Source organism: Geotrypetes seraphini, chromosome 3, assembly GCF_902459505.1.
Source record: "Geotrypetes seraphini chromosome 3, aGeoSer1.1, whole genome shotgun sequence".
NCBI classification, from domain to species: domain Eukaryota; kingdom Metazoa; phylum Chordata; class Amphibia; order Gymnophiona; family Dermophiidae; genus Geotrypetes; species Geotrypetes seraphini.
Genome location: NC_047086.1, coordinates 191845638 through 191866063, shown reverse-complemented (window position 1 = coordinate 191866063; position 20426 = coordinate 191845638). Strand labels below are relative to the sequence as shown.

The window sequence follows — 20426 nt, the reverse complement described above, 5'->3', positions numbered from 1 at the left end:
AAAAATTCGTTTATTTTCTTATACCATAGTGAGTGGTCATTAAAAAAATTAAGACATGAGCCTCTACCGTCTCCTATTTTGTAGGCGGTAAAGGCCCCCAGAATAAGCAATTAGCAGGCAGCAATGTCCCATATACTGATTAGCACTGTCATGCCTACTCTCCACTCAGACATGCCACCTTGAAGAAAAATATTTTTTGGTGTACTCTATGTAGTGTGACACGGGGAAAGCCACTGCTTGCCCTGTATCAGTAGCATGGTATATTGCTACACCTTGGGTTTTGGCTAGGTACTAGTGACCTGGATTGGCCACCGTGCGAACGGGCTACTGGACTTGATGGACCATTGGTCTGACCCAGGAAGGCTATTCTTATGCCCATTTACCGTGGAACACCAGAACGCATCCCAAGGTTGTTGTTTTCAATGTGTGGTAATTTATTGATACACGTTGTAAGAGGTAAAAATGAATAAAGATTGGGAAAAAAAAACAAAAAACAATGTGTGGTAAGCGTGCACTTACTACAGCTTAGTAAAAGGACCTCTAAGTTGGGTTGATTTGCTTGAGAAACTCTGAAGGACTTGTTGCAAGGCTGTATTTTTCAATGACCTTTGTTTTTAGTTCTTATTTTTAATTGGTTTTAATTTGGTTTTAATTTGCTGTTATGCTTAGTGATCTGACAATTATTTTGGAATTCAGCTGACTGTTCGTTCTAGAGGACAGTGTGTATTTTTGATTTTACCTCTCTAGATATGTATTGTCATCAACTCAAAATTCTGCATAAGTTGTATACTCACTAATATGATTGAATATTTTCATGAGCTTGTTCCACTCTTATGCACACTGATGAATAATTCTGCCCACCTGTCACTCCTTGTTCACTGTATACAATTTATCACAGTCCAATGCTGCTAATTTGAATGTCTTTATTCTGAAAGATCTTTTTGCATATTAATTTTCTTACAGACCCTCTGATATGAGTTATTTTATGTATCACTACTTATTTACATGTTTATTATTTATAACTTTTTTTTTTTTTTTTTGCTTTTATATGAATGATTAGTATATGATTTTTAACCTTATTTTCTTGCCCTACAGTTTTGCCTCTGATGGCAGCCTTTTAATAATAATAATAATGATAATTTTATTCTTATATACCGCTATACCGAAAAAGTTCTAGGCGGTTCACAACAAGATGAGCTAATACATGGGATACAGATAAAATACAAATTAGAATAACGGACTTAAAAACAGATAAAGACAGAAAGCATTTACAATATAATGCAGAAAATACCAGCATGGCAGGGAAAGAATTAAAGCATAGAACAGATAAAATACATCAAGTTGAATATAAGGAACTTGATTGAAAAAATGAAGCAGAATGCATTAAGATATATGGCCATATCAGCCATAAATATTTATTTGTTGGAATTAAAGTCTTTGATAATACTTTCTGCGCTAGTCTGCTGTTTGTTCTGTATATCTTCAATAGTGTAGGCTGAGCTTCTCTCCATGTCATTCAGTCCTTCCGAGTGGTCTGGTCACCCTGGCATATCCTGGCTCTGCCAGTGCACAGGTGCCTGTGGACCTTCCTGCCACTGATCACTCTCACTCTGCCGATGCACAGGTCCCCACGGACCTTCTCGCCACTGGTCATTCTAGCCCTGCCAGTGCACAGGTCCCTGCGAACCTACCCACCTAAGCAGGACTGTAATCCTCCAGTTATTTCCTTGTCCCCCATGAGTTGTTCAGCAAGTGGATGAGGAGACCCGTGGACCTTAGATTCCTGGAACACCCTGTCACAGGTACTATGAAGTATATTGAGTATCTGCTAGAGCCCAAGTCTTCTTCTGGTACAGGCTCTATAGCTTCCAGATCCAGCAGCCTTTGTACTGCTGCTCGAACTTTGGCTGATTTTTCTGCCTTCCCAGCCGGAGAGTCTAGAAAAAGGTCTGGGAGTGGACAAAAGAACTCGAACTTGTACCTCTCCTGTATAATATCCTGCACCCAGCTATCTGTGGTGATCTCCACCCATGCCCCCCAATAGGCTGATAACCTCCCTCCAATGCATGGAGGTTTGGCTGACGACTTTGCATCATAATGACTTCTTGGGCGTTGTGGTGGAGCGAGATCCTGAAGACCTGAAGCCTAGTGATCGGCTAAGGTATCACAGGGCAGTCAGAAAGATCTGACTGGAAGCTGCTGTGGCTCAGTGGGTAAAAGCCCTGTGCTCATTTTCCAGAGGTCATGGGTTTGAATCCCAAACAACTCCCTCAGCAACACATTTTTAATTGTGGCACAAAAGTAGACTTCCTTACAATGCCTATAAGACTTAGTTTTACAATTGCCATACAATTTGTTAGCTTACTCTGTAGCATACTGGTAAAACCTATAGCCTTGTACCCTGATGTTCTTGGTTCAAATCACACTCACGCTGACAGAAGAGAAATAAATAAAAGGATTAAACATATAAAAGAGAAATAGTATGCTGTCAGCATATCACAATTATAAAGAAAAACAGCATAATATCGCCATTCTAATAACATCTGAATTATTATATTAAGGACACTGGCTGGACGTCTAACTTCCACCTACAAAACCGATTCTGTAAAGGACACCCAAAAATTTGGACGTCTAACTAGCGCTGAGCGCTGTTCAGCGTGATTCTGCAAACTACGTCTACTGAAGACGCCCAAACCATGCCTAACTTTAGGCGCACTTTGCAGAATCAGAGCCTAAGGGCTCCTTTTACTAAGCTGCGGTAGCGTTTTTAACGCATGCTGAAGATTAGCACACGCTAACCCCCCGTGCTACGTGGAAAAACTAATGCCAGTTCTATAGAGGCGTTAGCATCTGGCGTGCGCTAAAACCACTAGCGAAGCTTAGTAAAAGGAGCCCAAATGTTTACTTCGTTTTAAATTTTAAGCTTGATTTTCATTCAATTCTGTGCTTGTGGGAAAACCTCCATTATTCAAGCTTCGAGCTGCAGACACCACCTTTTAGGAGGAACCATGCTGCTGGTAGGGAGGAGCATCGATAGTAAGCCAAGAAAAACAACCCGACAGAACTAAATGTTAGCAAAGTAACTACAGCAAAGCCTCACACGTAGCTCTTTTTTTTTTTTTTAAATTCTTTATTCATTTTAAAACTTTCATCAAGTGTACAAAAATTATAACAAATAAAATAAATTTAAGCACTTATACATCTTATCATTATATCTTATAGTTATAAATATAACCCTCCCCCTCCCACCCTGAGATCCCTCTAGTTATTTTTATTTTTTTTCATATAATGGAAACCCACCCCCCACCCAACCCTAAATCTTACATAGTTAATAGAAAAATATTAGAAAAATGGCATCAATCATGACAAAATGACATTAATGGTTTCCAAATTTTAATAAAGTTTTTATAATTTCCATTCTGTACCGCTATTGACCTTTCCATTCTATATATGTGACATACTGAATTCCACCAAAACTTAAAATTAAGCCTACTATGATCTTTCCAGTTATTAGTAATATGTTGGACGGCTACTCCGGTCAAAATCAATAAAAGTTTGTTATTACACATTAATATCTGACTTTTTTTTCTCATAGACATACCAAAAAGTACAGTATCATAAGATAACGCTACATGGTTTTCCAATAAACAATTTACTTAATTGCTCTTAACAAGAGATTGGCAATGCTTCATCTTCTTAATGAGTGCTCTTTGGCACTCCAAATGTGTAGTACATTAAACTACAACTATAAAATTTAATTGGTATCACAGGAAGAACAGAAATTACAGGCCACAATGTGCATAGCAGAGAGAAAGCATCATATAAAGGATTCAAATATCAGAACATCAACCTTTAGTAAAAAGAAAGAATGCAGATCTTGAACCACATCTGAATGGAGCCACATTTTCGTATCATGGCTCTCCTCAAATAATCCCAAGCTTGCTTTGATGTCTACACCTCTCTGTTCTGGAGCTCAGTTGCATAAGTTGTATGGTCTTCAGTGTTTCGCTAGGTGGACTTTTTTTTATTTTGTAAAGGAATCAGTCACTGAACATTTGGCAGACATCCAGCAGTGCACACTAGAGAATGACACGGGGTCGGGTTCCTGAAGCAAACTGCGGTTAGTCCTCAGGAACAGGAGCAAGACCTTCTACTACCCTCCAGGAGTGGTAAAAAGCCTTATTCCACAAATTGCATCAGGATCAGATTCAAGCAACACCTTGGAACTGGCCTCTGAAGATTTTTCATCATGGCGTGGCTGGCTCCTTCGGGTAACATAGGTGTGAGGGGACCTGGGGAGGAGATGCTGACCCTAATGGGGGAGGGAGGGTGTTGCTGCAGCCGCTATCGCTATACCTGTGGGGGAGGGGGTACTGGCTACCTCCAGAGCTGGAGTTGAAGTGAAGGACGGTGCTGGAAGTTGGCTGGGGGAAGAGAGGTGTTGGACTTACGTGGAGGGGGAGGGGACTGGAGCTGAAGGAAAGAGAGAGATGCCAGAACTGTAGTTAGGATCTGGAGGGAAGGGAGAGGTACTGGAAACACAGGTCAGAGCTGGAGCTAGAGGGTAGGGGGAAAGATGTTGGACCTATGGGAGGGGGAGCTGGAGGGAAGGAAAAGAGGTATTGGACTGCAGGGAGAACTGAAAGGAAGAGTAAGCTAGGTGTTAAATCCATGGGAGAGGTGCTGAGAGAAGGGAGAGAGGTGCTGGACCTGCAGGGTAAGAGGGAAGGGAATGGGGGGCATCCATGTGACGAGGTGAGAAATGGGAACAGACGGGGGAGCAGAGAGGAAGAGGCGTGCTGGCCCCCCCCATCAACATGGAACTCAGGGCAGACTGATCCCCCCAAATTACTACATCACTGCTAGTACTGTATTTTTCGCGCCATAAGACACACATGACCATAAGACGCACCCTAGATTTAGAGGAGGAAAACAAGAAAAAAACATTCTGAACCAAATTATCCTTGCCAGGCTCTGCACCCTGTCCCCCCCTCTCTGCCAGGCTCTGTACCCTGTTCCCCCTCTGGTGGTCTAGTGGTAGGCCGGGACAGAGCACAGGGCAGGCAGGGACAGGGCACAGGGCAGGCAGGCCAAGTGGCAGGCAGGCAGGTCCCATACCCCCCATGTGACCCCCCAGTACCTTAAATCATCCCCATACCTTAAATCATCCCCCATACCCTCATGTACCCCCAGTACCTTAAATTATCCCCCCACTTTTGGGTGGAAAAAATGTGCGTCTTATGGAGCGAAAAATACGGTAATTCCTCTTTACCCTCTCTTGTACCCTCCAGAAGCCTGTAATTTTTTATGAGCTCCATTTCTTTGCTGGTGACAACCTGTTTCTCTTGCACTGATAATCATATGCACAAGACTCTGCACTCACCACTTGCTGCTCTCTCCTTCCACTTCTGCTTGTTTTCTTGAATGTATTTGGTCCAGGTGGACCGGAAGCTTCTGATGTCTGCATTGATGTCTCCAAGGTCAGCCTGTTCGTCCAGGGAGGGCTGTCTCCAGTGAGAGCTGTGGGAAGACAGAAGTCAGGAGAACACAAAATACAAACAATGCCAGTGACAGAGAGCTGCCAAGTCGCTCGATTCCAGGAGGAAGAGGTTTTGGCAAGTCTTGGTTTTAAATCTGTATCCCAAAGCAGTATGGGATTTGTAGTCTCTGATTCTATCAATTGAAATCAGTGCTGCAATAATGCAGCAAGACAGGGCTGGCCGAAATCCCCAACTGGTGTAAAATCTCCCTCCTGGAACAGGGTAGCTTGGCATCTCTGCAATGAGAGCCCTTGTAGAATCAAAGTCTCCTTCCATCCCCATCGTGAACAGGCATACCCTGCCCCCTCCTGTACAAGTCAGGTAATCTAAAAAGATGCACATGACTGTGGCTCATAAGCTATAGTTCCTTACAAAGGTTCTTTCAGTGTAGCTCTCTCCAATATCCTCAGCTCTGGCCAGTCTATGGAGCAGAAGCCAAGCTCAAAAATCCAAGTTTTCAAGTTTTATTAAAATTTGATATTCTGCCAATCTTAAAATATCTGAGCAACTTACAGTATAATTATAAAATTATTAAAAAATGGGATGTGTATAAAAAACACAACATGAACGTGTGGAAAAAAAGGTCGAAGCACATTAACAGATAGTAAAGACAAAAAAAAAAATAAAAATAAAAAAAACACATTGGGAAACAAATAAGGAGAGGAAAGATTTTTTTTTTTGTAATTCTTTCACCCTCTTCTACCAAAGCCGCGCTTGCAGTTGCTGCGTGGCAACAGCCCCGAAGCCCTTTATATCTCTATGGGCTTCAGGGCTTTAGAAGAGGGGGTTTATTTAAACACTGCAAATACAACCCAAAGAATCTACAACAATATAGAAACATTGCTCAGAAACATTAATCGCCCTAGTACCTTCAGTAACAGTGTTAACCAATTTCTTAAGCCCCCAAGGAAACACCCCCCCGACCCCTACCCCCAAACCATAAAAGACCTCCCTCTCCCCCAAGAGACAGTTGATAGAACCCTCCTCCCTTAGTACTACTAGCCCTGTACCTCAATAGAATAAAGTATAACAATACGAGGACCAGAGCCCCAGCACACCAAGAGGACCCCCCCCAGAATCAACATGGATCAGTACCCTCCACCTCCAAAAATCTACCCCAGATATCCTTAAATTGCTGCCATCAACGGGTCAGTAGAGCAGAAAGTCTATATTTCTCACAAACCCAACCCAATTTTTCCCTCATCAATAGCAAGGTGAGGACTCTAGGAAGGGAAGATCTTAAAGCTCAGTCCAACTAGTCGAGTTCAACTTAGAGATAGCTCTTAAGAATCCTTTATAATAAAACCCTAGCCGCACATGCGCACTCTTAACTGCGTGCTTCCATGATCCGTAAGTCTGTGGCCGCAGGAGTGCGCATGTGCGAGTCCCCAGCCTTACTTCTTCCCAGCACCTACCTGCGCGAGTCCCCAGCCTTACTTCTTTCCAGCATCTACCTACACTCGCCGACAGGACTGGCCGCCAGCGCTGGACTCCCTGCTCTCCACAATATTCGGCTCCTCTCACCAGCCGCACCAGCATCGGAGAAGGCTTCTGACGCTGGTGGGGATCGAGAGGAGCTGTGGCGACACCTCGCGGGGCGGGAAGGGAAGCGCCGACAAAACACTCCAACCGCTACGATCTTTGTGGTCCCGACTCCAAACCTGCCAATTCCAGCAGCGTGTGCAGCACTCTACACACGCTGCTTCGGGGCCTTCTATTGCCCTGATTTTCTCTGCCGCTTCGCTGATGATATCATCAGGGACGTGCCAGAGTAAATCAGGGCAGTAGAAGGCCCCGAAGCAGCGTGTGTAGAGTGCTGCACACGCTGCTGGAATAGGCAGGTTTGTCGGGATTGCGGGAAGGGAAGGGGGGTAAGAGAAACGCTACTGCTGCACAGGGAAGTGGTTTGGGGGGAGGGAATTCTGCTGCTGTGACTGCTCCACAGGGAGGTGGGGAAATGCTGCTGCACAGGGACATGGAGGGGGAGGGAATGCTGCTGTGGCTGCTGCACAGGGAAGTGGGGGGGGGGAAGAAAGACAGACAGCAGGAGGAAGGCAGACAGAAAGAAAAGAAGAAAGACACAGGGGCAGGGAGAGATACAGAAAGACAGACAGACAAAGGGTGCCAGGGAGAGAGACAGACAGAAATAAAGACAGCGGGAGGGAGAGAGAGACAGAAATAAAGAAAGACAGACAGACATATATTCTAGCACCCATTAATGTAACGGGCTAAAATACTAGTGTAAGGATAAGCATCTGAAAACAGGAAAGTTTTAAGATCTTTTATAAAAAGATTAAGAGAGGTCTGAAGTCTAAGATGAATAGGAGGTAAATTCCATTATTCTGGTCCTTGAACAGAAAAAATTGAACTACACAGTGTCTACAAAAATTTCTCTAAATGTAGGGACCACCAAATGATTTTGATTATTAGATCTTAAAACTCTGAAAGAAACATAAGGGGGTCTTTTACTAAAGCACGCTAGCCGATTTAGCGCACGCTAAATGCTAACGCGCACATTATATTCTATGGATGCGTTAGCATTTAGCAATTGCTAAATAAGCTAGCGTGCCTTAGGGCTCCTTTTACAAATCCGCGCTGGCAGAGTTAACGCGCGTGACTTTTCATCATGCGCTAACCCCCGCACTGGCCAAAAACTACCCCCTGCTCAAGAGGAGGCGGTAGCGGCTAGCACGTCCGGTGGTTTAGCGCACGCTATAACGCGCGTTAAACCGCTAGCGCGCCTTTGTAAAAGGAGCCCTTAGTAAAAGACCCCCTTAGTTATTATGAATGTTGTTATGTAACCTGCTCAGAACTGTGGATATAGCTGGCTATAAAATTTTAAAATAAATAAACCAATTAACTAACTAAATATCTAAAGAGATAAGAGGGAGCATCTGCAACACAAATTTTAAAAACTAATAAAAGTATTTTATAAATAACCTGATGACAGATGGGTAACCAGTGTGCTGATTTTAAAAGAGGTGTAACGTGATCAAACTTCCTATGGCCTGTAATCAACTTTATAGCAGTATTTTGAACTAAATGTCATCTGGGCCCTCTGTAGTACAACACACCTCACTGTACCAAGCCACTGGCTGAGCCTTGCGCATCACGTCTGAAAAGTGAAAGAAGCATGGTTGTCCACGGCATAAAGATATCAGCTCTAAGTCAAGAATAGCATGACAGCAATCCAATCACAACTGAGCGTTTTTACAGTTTTTCAAGGGTTGCATGTTATTATCCAAGCCACTTGACGGTGACATCATTCACAAAACACTATTCATTTTACTTTACTACGAACATGGGGAAACAGCAGCATTGTACATTTCAATCTCATGCATTGATTCCTGTGGGATGGTAAACAGGCAGCACATATGCAATGGCATGAAAAAAACCCAAAACAAATGAAATGCTTCTGCTTCAGTGAAGTCCTTGCATGTCTCATCAATGACATCGTTATTAATCATCTACCAGACTGCCTGGGAGAGATCTGAGACATGAAAGATATTTATTTTTGTTCCATTATACAGTGATGCTTTTCTCATTTCTTGCAATTGCTCTTGCCTCAGTAAAAGTGCTCCATGGAAAGCGGATAAGGGGGAGGGGAAGGAAAAGGGGATTTAAAAAAAACACCCTGTGATTTCACTTTGAGCAGGACAGAGGCTTTCATGCCGGTTAGAGTGTTATTCCATGAGCAAGAAAAAGGCAGCCTTCAACCCTGTAACCCGTTTAGAGTTCTTTGGGGAGAATGGGATATAGCATGAATTAAATAAATAAATTAATTGGATGATACTTTCTTTAGAGTTGGAAGTGAACACAACACACCTTCCTCCTTTTGGCGAGGCTTATGTAGGAGGGAGTCCATTCAGAACTACGTTTGACTGGGCACAATTGAAAACCACTCTTGAGGACCTGCAGAACATAACCTGTCAATGGGTACATACCTGGACTGCGGAGCGGCTGGAGATTTGGACTTAGAGCCTTCCTCTATCAGGGGAAGAACAATCTTCTCTGCCACATCTGTCAGGACTGAGAATGTTGGGTCAACGATGAACTCGATGAAACCTGCAAGCATAAAACCACAGGGTTCATAATCAGAAGGTGAGAGGGCTCAAGGGACCCTCTGCGGTTGAAACCCTGAGTGGAAAATCTGCTGCTCTCTGATTCCCAGTTCAGTCCAACTCAACTTTTTTGTTCAAATTGCTTTATTTACTGCACATGCTGTGCCTCCACAGCTTAGGGTTACCGTTTTTCAGGCTGCAAAAATCCAGACACATGGCCCCACCCTGTTCTGTCTCTGGCCCCGCCCCATTCCACCCTGGCCCCATCCTGCCCCAGCCTCTCCCAGTTCAGCCTCCAGCCCTGCCCCCACAAACCTCCTCCTCTTCTTCTCCGACAAGCTTTGGCTGCGTCTAGAGGACCTGGAGCATGCACGGATGTGTGCGATGTCATTCGCGCAGGCTCAGATGGTCTCCAGATGTGACCAGAGCTCCTTGGAGCTTTCCAAAACCTGGACAAACTGCCAAGTTTTAGAAAGTCCATCCTTTACCCAGACAGTCCTTAAAAAGAGGACATGTCTGGGTTTTCCCGGATGCCTGGTAACCCCTACCACAGCTTGTGTGTGGTTGTTTACATTATGGTTTGTACTATGCTGACAGCTTGTAAAATCAGATAGCCAGTTTCCTGCATGGATTATGCTAACTTTATTCTAAGCCGACTGTTCATAAATCCCATTCCCTTCAATGTCATGAAATGCTTGGCTTCATGATGTAACCTTTGAACCCACCCTTTAATTCTAGGGGCTTCTAAGCCCTTGTGGGTGTTCTGCTGTACCCCTGCCTCTGAGGCAGATGTCTCCATCTCTAGCAGAAAACAAGTCACACTACTGCTTTTCCTCTCTGCTCTCAGCCCCCAGAAACATCATCTTTTTACCACACAATTACATTACATTACAGATTTCTATTCCGCCATAACCTTGCGGTTCAATGCGGATTACAAAAAGAGTTATAGAAGGAGGGTTACAAAGTTAGATCAAAGATCATTTCCAAGAGTGGGTCAGGTAGGATCAGGGGTTAGGGAGAGGATGGTAAGAAGGTGGTATTCGTGGTATTAAGCTTTATTCAGGGATTTCTTGAAGAGTATAGTTTTTATTTCCTTTCTGAACATCTTGTAGTCTGGGGTTGTTATCAATAGGTTGGAGATTTGGTTATCTAGTTTTGCTGCGTGAGTGGCTAGTAGGTCGTCGTATAGTTTTTTCCGTTTTACTTCTTTGATTGGGGGGGGTATGTGAATGGGGTGTGTGTTTCTCTATGCCTGGTCGAGGTAGTTTGGATAAAGCGGTTGTTTAGGTAGATTGGGCTGTCTCCGTTTATAGTTTTAAATAGTATACAACAGAATTTAAATTGTATTCTTTCCTGGATTGGAAGCCAAAGTCAATCGATGTATGCCACTGTAATGTGGTCATGTTTCTTCAATGAGTAGACGAGTCTCAGAGCTGTGTTTTGAATTGTTTGTAGTTGTTTAATCATTATTGCAGGGCAGGGGAGGTAGAGGATGTTGCAGTAGTCTAGTATACTTAGGATTAGAGATTGTACTAAGAGCTGAAATTGTGTTCTTTAGAATAATTTTCGGACTTATCTAAGGTTTCCCATAACTGCGAAGGATTTCTGTATTGTTTTGTTTATTTGTGGTTGCATGGTGCAGCCTATGTCAATAGTCATACCTAGTAGTTTTAGGGTGGTTTGAATAGGGTAATTGATTGAGTTGATTTCTAAATTGGTTGTGGTTGGGACTTGCTAGGGTGTTGCATGTAAGAATATTTGAGCTGCTCTGAAGAAAAGCAGGGTTCAAAGTGAAAACAGTCACTCAATTAAGACACGCCACATCTGTACTAATAACTTTTACTTTTTTTACCTTGTGCTTTTAATTCTATTTCTTGTCAGTCTCTGCCCTGTGAAAGGCCCAGTGCACACTGGACTGGAACTGGCAGCTGACACCTCTGCTCTTCTATATTTTATCCTGCTAAACTTCTGCCTGTAAATTTCAGGTAGTAACCAGTGGGGGCAAGTGTAGGCATAAGTGTATTATTTATGCCAATGACTCTTGCCTAACACGCTTTACCTCGATTTTCAACCTCTTAACTAAAGTCTCCCTCCTTCATAAGTAGGAGCATTTCAATCTCAAAGGCTACACACAGACAGGGACATTTAGAAGCCCATTCTCTCTGCCCACGAACCAAGGCAGACTTCTGCAGCCTCAAATATGAACCCTTTTGACTTCTGCAGCCTCAAATATGAACCCTTTTGATTTTCAAGAACTCACAGATATTGTACACAAATATTTTGACAAGAAAGGGGGTCCATATGAGGGTAATTTTCCAGAAAACACACATTGCACGATATTCAAAAACAAATGGTTTCTCTTTCTCAGGAGTTTAGAAAGAAAACAGATAACCTGACTTCTGCACCGCAGTGCCCATTCCTCCGAGTGCTTGCACCGCAGTGCCCACTCCTCCGAGTGCAGTGGGACCCAGGTGGCAGACATGTGGTCCAGGTCGGCCTGAATGGAACATGGACAAAGTTTGCTTTAAGTGACCTTGAGGATGCTGCTAATTTGAAATTTTTTTTTCTTTTTCTTAGCAGCAGTTCGGATATATATACATAGCCATCCCAGACCAATTTTGGCACAAAGATATTTCTAATGTTTTCCAAGGTTCCTCTTTATCACTGCAGAGATAGAGACGTTCCAAAGAAGATATTAGCTTTATGCCTTTTCTGAATATGAGATGGTTATGATATGTATTATTTGTACTACTCAGGTGTTCATCTTTGCTGGGGTTTTTTTTCTCTCTATAACAATGTGTTTATTTGCAGAGTTAAATTCAGCCCTGAACACTTGACAGATGGACGCCTCAAAATTTGTGTTTTATGTTGTCTGTGCCATGTGGTCTGTCTTTTGTCTATTTGTTTTAGTTTAGAGGGTACCCCAGGATACATAATATTGGCCATTTCTAGAGCTCTTTTCCCCATTTTTATTTTTTTTTAACTAGCCCAATTGCGCAATGTTTTTTTTTATATCCTAAATTTAGCTTAGTTAGGGGTTATATTTTTAAGTAAAGATTTCACTTTATACCGTGTTTATTCTATGCTCCGCATTAGATTCAGTACACATTTCTGACATAATTTTTTTTTATATACATTCAGTACAGAATTATGGTCTCTCTGAAGTGCCATAATAGTTATATGCAGCACACAAAAACATATCTTTTTGGAATGTCTGATTTAGAACCTTAAGTACCTGAATATTGCCTCTCTTTTGCCATAACTATACCAAGTAAATGCATTAATATTGTTACATGTTGCCACATTCAGTACAGGGAACTGGTCTCTCTCTCTCTCTCTCTCTCTCTCTCTCTCTCTCTCTCTCTCTCTCTCTCTCTCTCTCTCTCTCTCTACATTCAGTACAGGCAACATGGTTTCTCCTCCATTTTCTATCTCTTATTTGGATCACACTGGAGTACAGCTGCTGAATGATATCGGGACTCTTTTCAAATCCCTCCCTGTATGCACAGACATCATTTCATCTCAAGGGTGAACACCACTTGTATCCTGTGCAAACATCAGATCCTGTGCAAACATCATTTCATCCCAAGCGTGCATCTCACCAGATTAAAGAGACTGCCGGTTCCTGCTGGACTAATTCATCTTCCTGCACCCTGACTGCAAAGACCTTTACACACATGCTGTACATAATGTTTCCTGCTCATCGGATATAGCCACCTTCCTAAAAACGCTTTGCTGTACAATTCCACCTATTTAGCCTATTCTATGGACATTCCAGACTTTATTTCATATGCTGGGTATCCACTACCTCTTGGTATGGGGAATGAGACATTTCAAAAGCTGCTGAACTTTACTGAACTCCATACTTACATTGAACAACTTAAGAAAACCTCCAAAGAAGTGAATCATAATATCACTTTTTTAAATGGACAGATTGCACAAAATTTAATACGAGACGCTCATGTCTCAGTTTGGGAACTTTTCTTTGGGTATTCGCCCACTGCAAACCACGTATTTAATGTTTTAATTCACCCTATCATTATCTTAATTATTGTACAAATTTTGCTATGCATTATTATGATTTTCCTTTGCTGTAAAGTGAAACACATGTACTTTTCTTTATCTCACAAGCTTCCTTCTAGCTTTTTAAGGCAGTTATACATGTATTTCCAGTATCTTCTCTGACACTTGCTAATTTGGTTCTAATTTGGTTTTAATTTGGCATGGCCTATTGCATTACCATTACCAGGGTCAGATATAATATTATCCCATATTCCATACTTGCACACTCTCTCATGACATCTTGGTACCTTTATACCTGAACCTCCGGAAAAAGCTTCATGCATCCCTTATGCACCGTTCATTCGCTCAACGATGGGTAAGATATAAGCATACTGGGATCCCCGCCCAGATTATGGCCTATACGACCTAAGACAGAGGTTTGAACTCATAATGGGAACTGTTTACGGACTAAACAACCTATCTTCATAGCTTGGAGATTCTGCAAGACAGGGGACGTACTGTTGGAGGTAAGCGAGGGTACCACAAGCTTGCCCTCATTTCAAAGAATAAAAATAAAAATAAAAAAATTATGGGAGATGTCAGCCTAGAGGCTTATGGGAGATTATATCAATCTGGCTCTGGCATGGGAAGGCAGATAGACCCTTAGTGCAGGGAGACTGTGTTAAGTTTCCCTGATTGAATCATGACTAGCTAAAAGGTGTTAATGTCTGATTAAGAGGGTGCTTAGGTCCAACTGCACAGATCAAGAAACAAAGAAGCCAGAGACCTAATCCCATCACCATGCTTGCAGGTATTACACCCTCCTTTGTTAATTAAATTAACCATTGTCTCAAACAGTTTACAAATTCTAAACAGAAAGATACTGGGAGATACAATATTTTCTCTATTCAGAATAAGATTCCAAGGTATAAAAGCCTGCTCTTAGCTCTATCAATGGGTGTGTCTCTTTTCCTATCAAGCTATCAGGAGAGGGGTCTTGGCCCTCTCTCTCTCTTTTTCTATCTAGCTATCTCTTGGCTCTTGGCTTGGCACTCTGGTTCTCTCTTGAGCTCTCTCTATCTCTCTGTCTATCCTTCTCTTTATCTATGCAACACGAAACATCACCCCCTCCCCCTCTCTCTCTCTCTCTCTCTGCCTTTCCCTGAAACTTCACACTCAATTCCTTCTGGACTCTGTAAGGCAGGGGAACTGCTGGGCTCTCTATTTAAGTGTAATATTTAATTGTAATGATTATAAATATTGCTTTTCTGTAAGACTATTTCTATAATATATTCTTTATGCAAAAACCTCTGGCTGTGCCTCTGATTCTACTTCCTGGTGAGTCATCGGTGAGGGAACTGAACCTGGGACCTGGCGTTGGTCAGTGCGCATTTCACTTAACCCCTACCACCTAACATTGTGGGGGTGCGACCATCCTTACATTTTACTAAACTGACACTAAGGTGTTGTCTTGCTGTGTCGATAAGGGAGCCTAGTAGTGACTCTGTGCTGAAGTTAGTTCTGAAGCCCGATTGCGTGAGCTGGAGTAAGTTATGGTCTTCGAGGTAGTTGGTGAGGAGTTTGGCTACTAGTCCTTCTGTTAGTTTGATATATAGAGGTATTGAGGCAATTGGTCTGTAGTTGGATGGTTGGTCTGTTGGTCCTTTTGGGTCTTTTAGGATTGGGGTGATGATGATTTTGCTGAGTTCCGTCGGGAAAATGCCGTCCGTGAGCATGGTTTGTATCCAATGTAGGAGTAGAGTACGGAACTTAGTGCTTGAGGATGTCAAGAGATATGGTGGGCAGTGGTTGAGTTCACAGAAAGCGTGGCTGTACTTATTGTATTCAATCCATTCTTTCCAGTTTTCATCTATTCATCTGAAGAATTTGCAGAACTTGTTAAGGGTATGTAAACTTTTGATCAGGGCAATCTGTGTGAGTCCTCGGCCACAAGAGGGCACCGGCTCAAACTCAGGGGCGGAAAATTTCATGGCAACACCAGAAAGTATTTCTTCACAGAGAGAGTGGTTAATCATTGGAACAAGCTTCCAGCGCAGGTGATCGAGGCAGACAGCGTGCCAGACTTTAAGAATAAATGGGATACTCATGTGGGATCCCTACGAGAGTCAAGATAAGAAAATTGGGTCATTATGGCATAGACAGGGGGTGGGTAAGCAGAGTGGGCAGACTTGATGGGCTGTAGCCCTTTTCTGCCGTCATCTTCTATGTTTCTATTATGATTACACTCAAAAAACTCAAGGATTTAATTAAATATAATAACTTGTGTTAAATATTGAATACTAAAAACTCTCCACAAGTTCATTCTTCATTCAAATACAAAAAAAATTAATTAGAATGATAAATAAAGTACAACAAGTGCTAATAAAGTGCTCAGTCATCAACCAAAAGTGCAAAGGCACCATTTAAAGTACAAGTGCTGATTGTATTGAGGGACCATCATCGCACTATAGCATCCCTCAACCTGCCTTCCATACAATTGATAGCTTATATATAAATGTTCATAAGAATAAAATCAATGAACCACTTATCTGATGTATGAGGTATGAAGGTGGTAAAAAGCATAATTCACTGCTTGTATCCAATTTCACTATCTTTCTGAGTAACCTTAACAGCCCCCGTGCTCCTATAAACCGCCTTCATACCTGTGTATGTACAGTTCTTTTTTTGTTGTACACTGCATTGAACTGTGAGGCATTGCAATCTACAAATAAAGTTATTGTTTTTATTATTCAAATCCAGACTAAAAGTCCATATTTTTGAGGCTGCTTTTAACTCTTAACCCCATTCACTGGTAAAGTACCCATGCCTGAGAAACTCCCTAACCCCCTATTTGTCCTGTTTGTCTGTTAATTAGATTGTAAGCTCTATTGAGCTGAGACTGTCTCTTGATTATTTTAATTTATAGTTCTGCGTGAGATGATTAGTAGTAGTAACTCATAATGCTTCTATTGAATCATTCAGTACAACATTCTTGATTTCACGTGTTTACAGTAATTTCCTTATTTGCATATTTGTTACAAACAGTTGGGAATTCAGAGATTCTGGCTCAGTGGGACAGGGGTGAGAGAGATGCTGGCTCCAGGATAGGGGAGAAAGAGTGAGATGCTGGCTCAGAGGGATGAGATGCTTTAATAATTGGGGGGATAAGATGCTTTTGTTTCTGAGTGTATTTAACTTTTAAAATAAATCACTGTACCTCTAAACTTCAAACTTGGGCTACATCCGTCCAGATGAAGCTAAATGCAGCTAAAACTAAACTTCTGTGGTTAGGCCCAAAATTGGATCATCTTCCTTCCACTGTACTTTTGGATTCTGGAGCCTCCCTACAAATTGGGATCTCTTCTAAGATTTTGAGAATACTTTTTAATTCTTCTCTTACTTTTAAAGATCAAATAAACTCTCTGGTTAAGAAATGTTTTTTCAGCTTACGAATGTTGAAGAAGGTCAGATCTCTTTTCCATCAATGTCATTTTTCTGTTTTGGTCCAATCTATTATATTATCCCGGTTAGATTATTGTAACGCCATTTATGTTGGCATCACTAAGAACTGCCTTCAAAGACTACAATTGATTCAGAATACCGCCGCGAAGTTGATCGATGGAAAGAGCAAATTCAACCATGTGACTCCTTTGCTTTTCTCTCTCCATTGGCTCCCGGTTTATTTTAGAATTCAGTTTAAGTGTTTTTAAGATTTCATATGGTATCTTTGCTTCTCTTGTTCCTCTTCTATGGAATGTTTACAGATTTTCATAGGCGAGAGACATTCATCGATTTAAACATTCTTTTCCTTCTAGGAAAGGAATTCAAGGAGTTAAGAATTTTAGCAGCTCTCTGGCGTTTAAATTTCCCCAATTATGGAACGAACTTCCCCTAATTTTGAGGTGTCCCAGTTCCTTCCAACTCTTCCGTAAACTTCTAAAAACTTTTTTATTCCGCTAAACATTTTGAAAACTAACTCTCTTGTATTTCAGTTCACTTTATTTTTTAATTTATTGTTAACCGCGTCGAGCTTCCTTTGGCTGAAGACATGGTATATAAGGTTAAATTTTAGTTTAGTTTAGTTCACCACCCTCCCACCACTGTTTCTAAAGACCAGCAGCAGCGGCAAAAGAACATAAAAGACAACCACAGAGCTGCAGCCTTAAATGTGTAGATGCCAGTTCTGACTCATTTCCTGTTCCAAAGTGAAGAGGTGAGAATGGAAGTCAGCAGCATTGTATATAGAGCAGTGGTCTCAAACTCGCGGCCCGGGGGGGGGCCACATACGGCCCGCCAGGTACTATTTTGAGGCCCTCGGTATGTTTATCATAATCAGAAAAGTAAAATAAAACAGTTTCTTTATCATATGTCTCTTTAACTATAAATTACAATATCATTATTAAGACTTAGCCAAAAGGAAAGATTTATAAACTATAAAGAGTTTTACCTCATGCAAAATTGTCATTTCTTTAATAGACATTAACTTTTTTTTTCTAAGGCCCTCCAAGTACCTACAAATCCAAAATGTAGCCCTGCAAAGGGTTTGAGTTTGAGACCACTGATATAGAGGATGTTGCTTGCAGCTGGTCCTGAAAACCAGCAACCATAAAGGGGCTGGGGAGTGAGGGTTAGGGAAATAGATGATGCTGGGGTGGGTGGGGGGAGAGAAAACATGCTGATTGGAAGGAGGGAAAGAAAGAGAAGGTGTATGGATGGGACAGGAGTGAATACCCTCCTCTAAAGCAAAGGCAGCTGTAGTGCCTGGACGGGAATACAAATTCCATGAACAAGAAGTGCCTGGCATTTCTGAAGAAATTAGAAAGTCATGGGACAGAAAGTTATGTCCTATTGTGGATTAAGACTGGTTAAAACAGAAAGTAGTGTTAAATCAATGATCTCAAACTCAAACCCTTTGCAAGGCCACATTTTGGATTTGTAGGTACTTGGAGGGCCTCAGAAAAATAGTTAATGTTTTATTAAAGAAATGACAATTTTGCATGAGTTAAAAAAAACTCTTTATAGTTAATAAATCTTTCTTTTGGCTAAGGGCTCCTTTTACGAAGGCGCGTTAGGGCCTTAACGTGCGGAATAGCGCGTGCTAAATTGCCGTGCGCATTAGTCACTACCGCCTCCTTTTGAGCAGGCAGTAGATTTTCGGCTAGTATGTGCTAATCTGGTACATGCGCTAAAACGTTTAGAGCACCTTCGTAAAATGAGCCCTAAGTCTTAATAATAATGTAATTTCTAGCTAAAGAGACATATGATCAAGAAACTATTTTATTTTACTTCTGTGATTATGATAAACATACCGAGGGCCTCAAAATAGTACCTGGTGGGCTGCATGTGGCCCCCTGGGCCGTGGGTTTGAGACCACTGTGTTAAATGGTCAATATTCTCAATAGAGAAGGGTAAATAGTGGGGTTCACTAAGCAATTGTTATATACAGGCTTACACTACCCTTTTATGTTGACATTTTAGACCATATTTGAAGAATTATAAAGAACTAGCTGATAACCCGGCGTTGCCCGGATATTTATTTATCCCAAAATGTCCAACCCCCTACATGTCCCACCCCCCTATGTCCCACATGTCCCACCCCCCACGTTACCCCCCCACATGTCCCAACCCCCTACCCTCCACATGTCCCAAAGGAATGTCCCTCTCTATGGGGCTGAACTTAGACTTAAACGGCATCGGGAGTGTCGGTATTCATCTCTGCGAGCCCGAAAACTATGGGTTGGACATTAATATCTGTCGCTTTTGATAATTTTAACATATCACCCTCTTCCCACCCCCACAGTATTTTACCCCGTCCCACCTGCACAATATTTTTCCCCAGATAGTAAGTCATATGTGTACCAAGTTTGGTTGAAATCTCTCCATGCGTTTTAGAGTTATGCTGAATATTCATCTGTGAGCCCGAAAACACTATGGGGTAGATACTAAAATATGTCATTTTCAATCATTTTTACATATCCCCCCCCCTTCCCACCCCCACAGTGTTTGTCCTCAGATAGTAAGTAATGTGAATGTCAAGTTTGGTTGAAATCTGTCCATGCATTGAAGAGTTATGCTGGAACATACATACATACACACACACACATATATTCAAATTATAATGTGAAATATTTGACAAAATGAATACAATAGAACTAACGCAAAACTTGATTATAAACAACATTTTTAGTTTCACCTCCAGGAGCAAGAACATATAAAATCTTGGGTGAACCCACCCTTGAGCAAGCAACATAGAGTTGTGGGCCGCGAGACCCCCAGAACATATCACCCCAGGTAGTGAGGGATCTGCATACCAAGTTTCGTTCAAATTGGTCAAGCCGTTTTTGAATTACTGTGAGAATGGCAGCTTTTTACATTTTTTCCATTGACATGAATGGGTGAAATCTGATTTTCTGTTTGTAGCTCCGCCCACATGTGCAGGTGGGCCGCGAGACCTCCAGAACATATCACCCCAGGTAGTGAGGGATCTGCATACCAAGTTTCGTTCAAATCGGTTAAGCCGTTTTTGCGTGATCGCGGCACATACACACATACACACATACATACCTCCGATTTTATATATATAGATTAAAAAGTGCAAAGAGTATAAATAGTGGGGTTCCCCAGGAGTCTGTGCTAGGACTGCTGCTTTTTAACATATTTATAAATGATGATCTAGAGATGGAAATAACCAGTGAGGTAATTAAATTTGCTGATGATGCTAAGTTGCTCAAAGTTGTTAAATCGTAAGAAAATTGTGAAAAATTGAAAGAGGGCCTTGCATAACTGGGCATCAAAATGGCAGATGACATTTAATGAGAGCAAG

The 20426-nt window shown here is 41.8% G+C and overlaps 1 protein-coding gene across 4 annotated transcripts in view; it reads right to left on the bottom strand.

Annotated features, from left to right (window-relative positions):
* PDE1B (phosphodiesterase 1B) overlaps positions 1–20426 on the bottom strand; it is a 657058-nt gene that overhangs the window by 30842 nt on the left and 605790 nt on the right. For all 4 annotated transcript variants that reach the window (XM_033937713.1, XM_033937714.1, XM_033937715.1 and 1 more), the window contains 2 exons: positions 9485–9605; positions 5384–5520 (listed from right to left, as the gene is read on the bottom strand). In XM_033937713.1, the coding sequence (XP_033793604.1) occupies positions 5384–5520; positions 9485–9605 (258 nt within the window). The remainder of the gene's footprint in view (positions 1–5383; positions 5521–9484; positions 9606–20426) is intronic.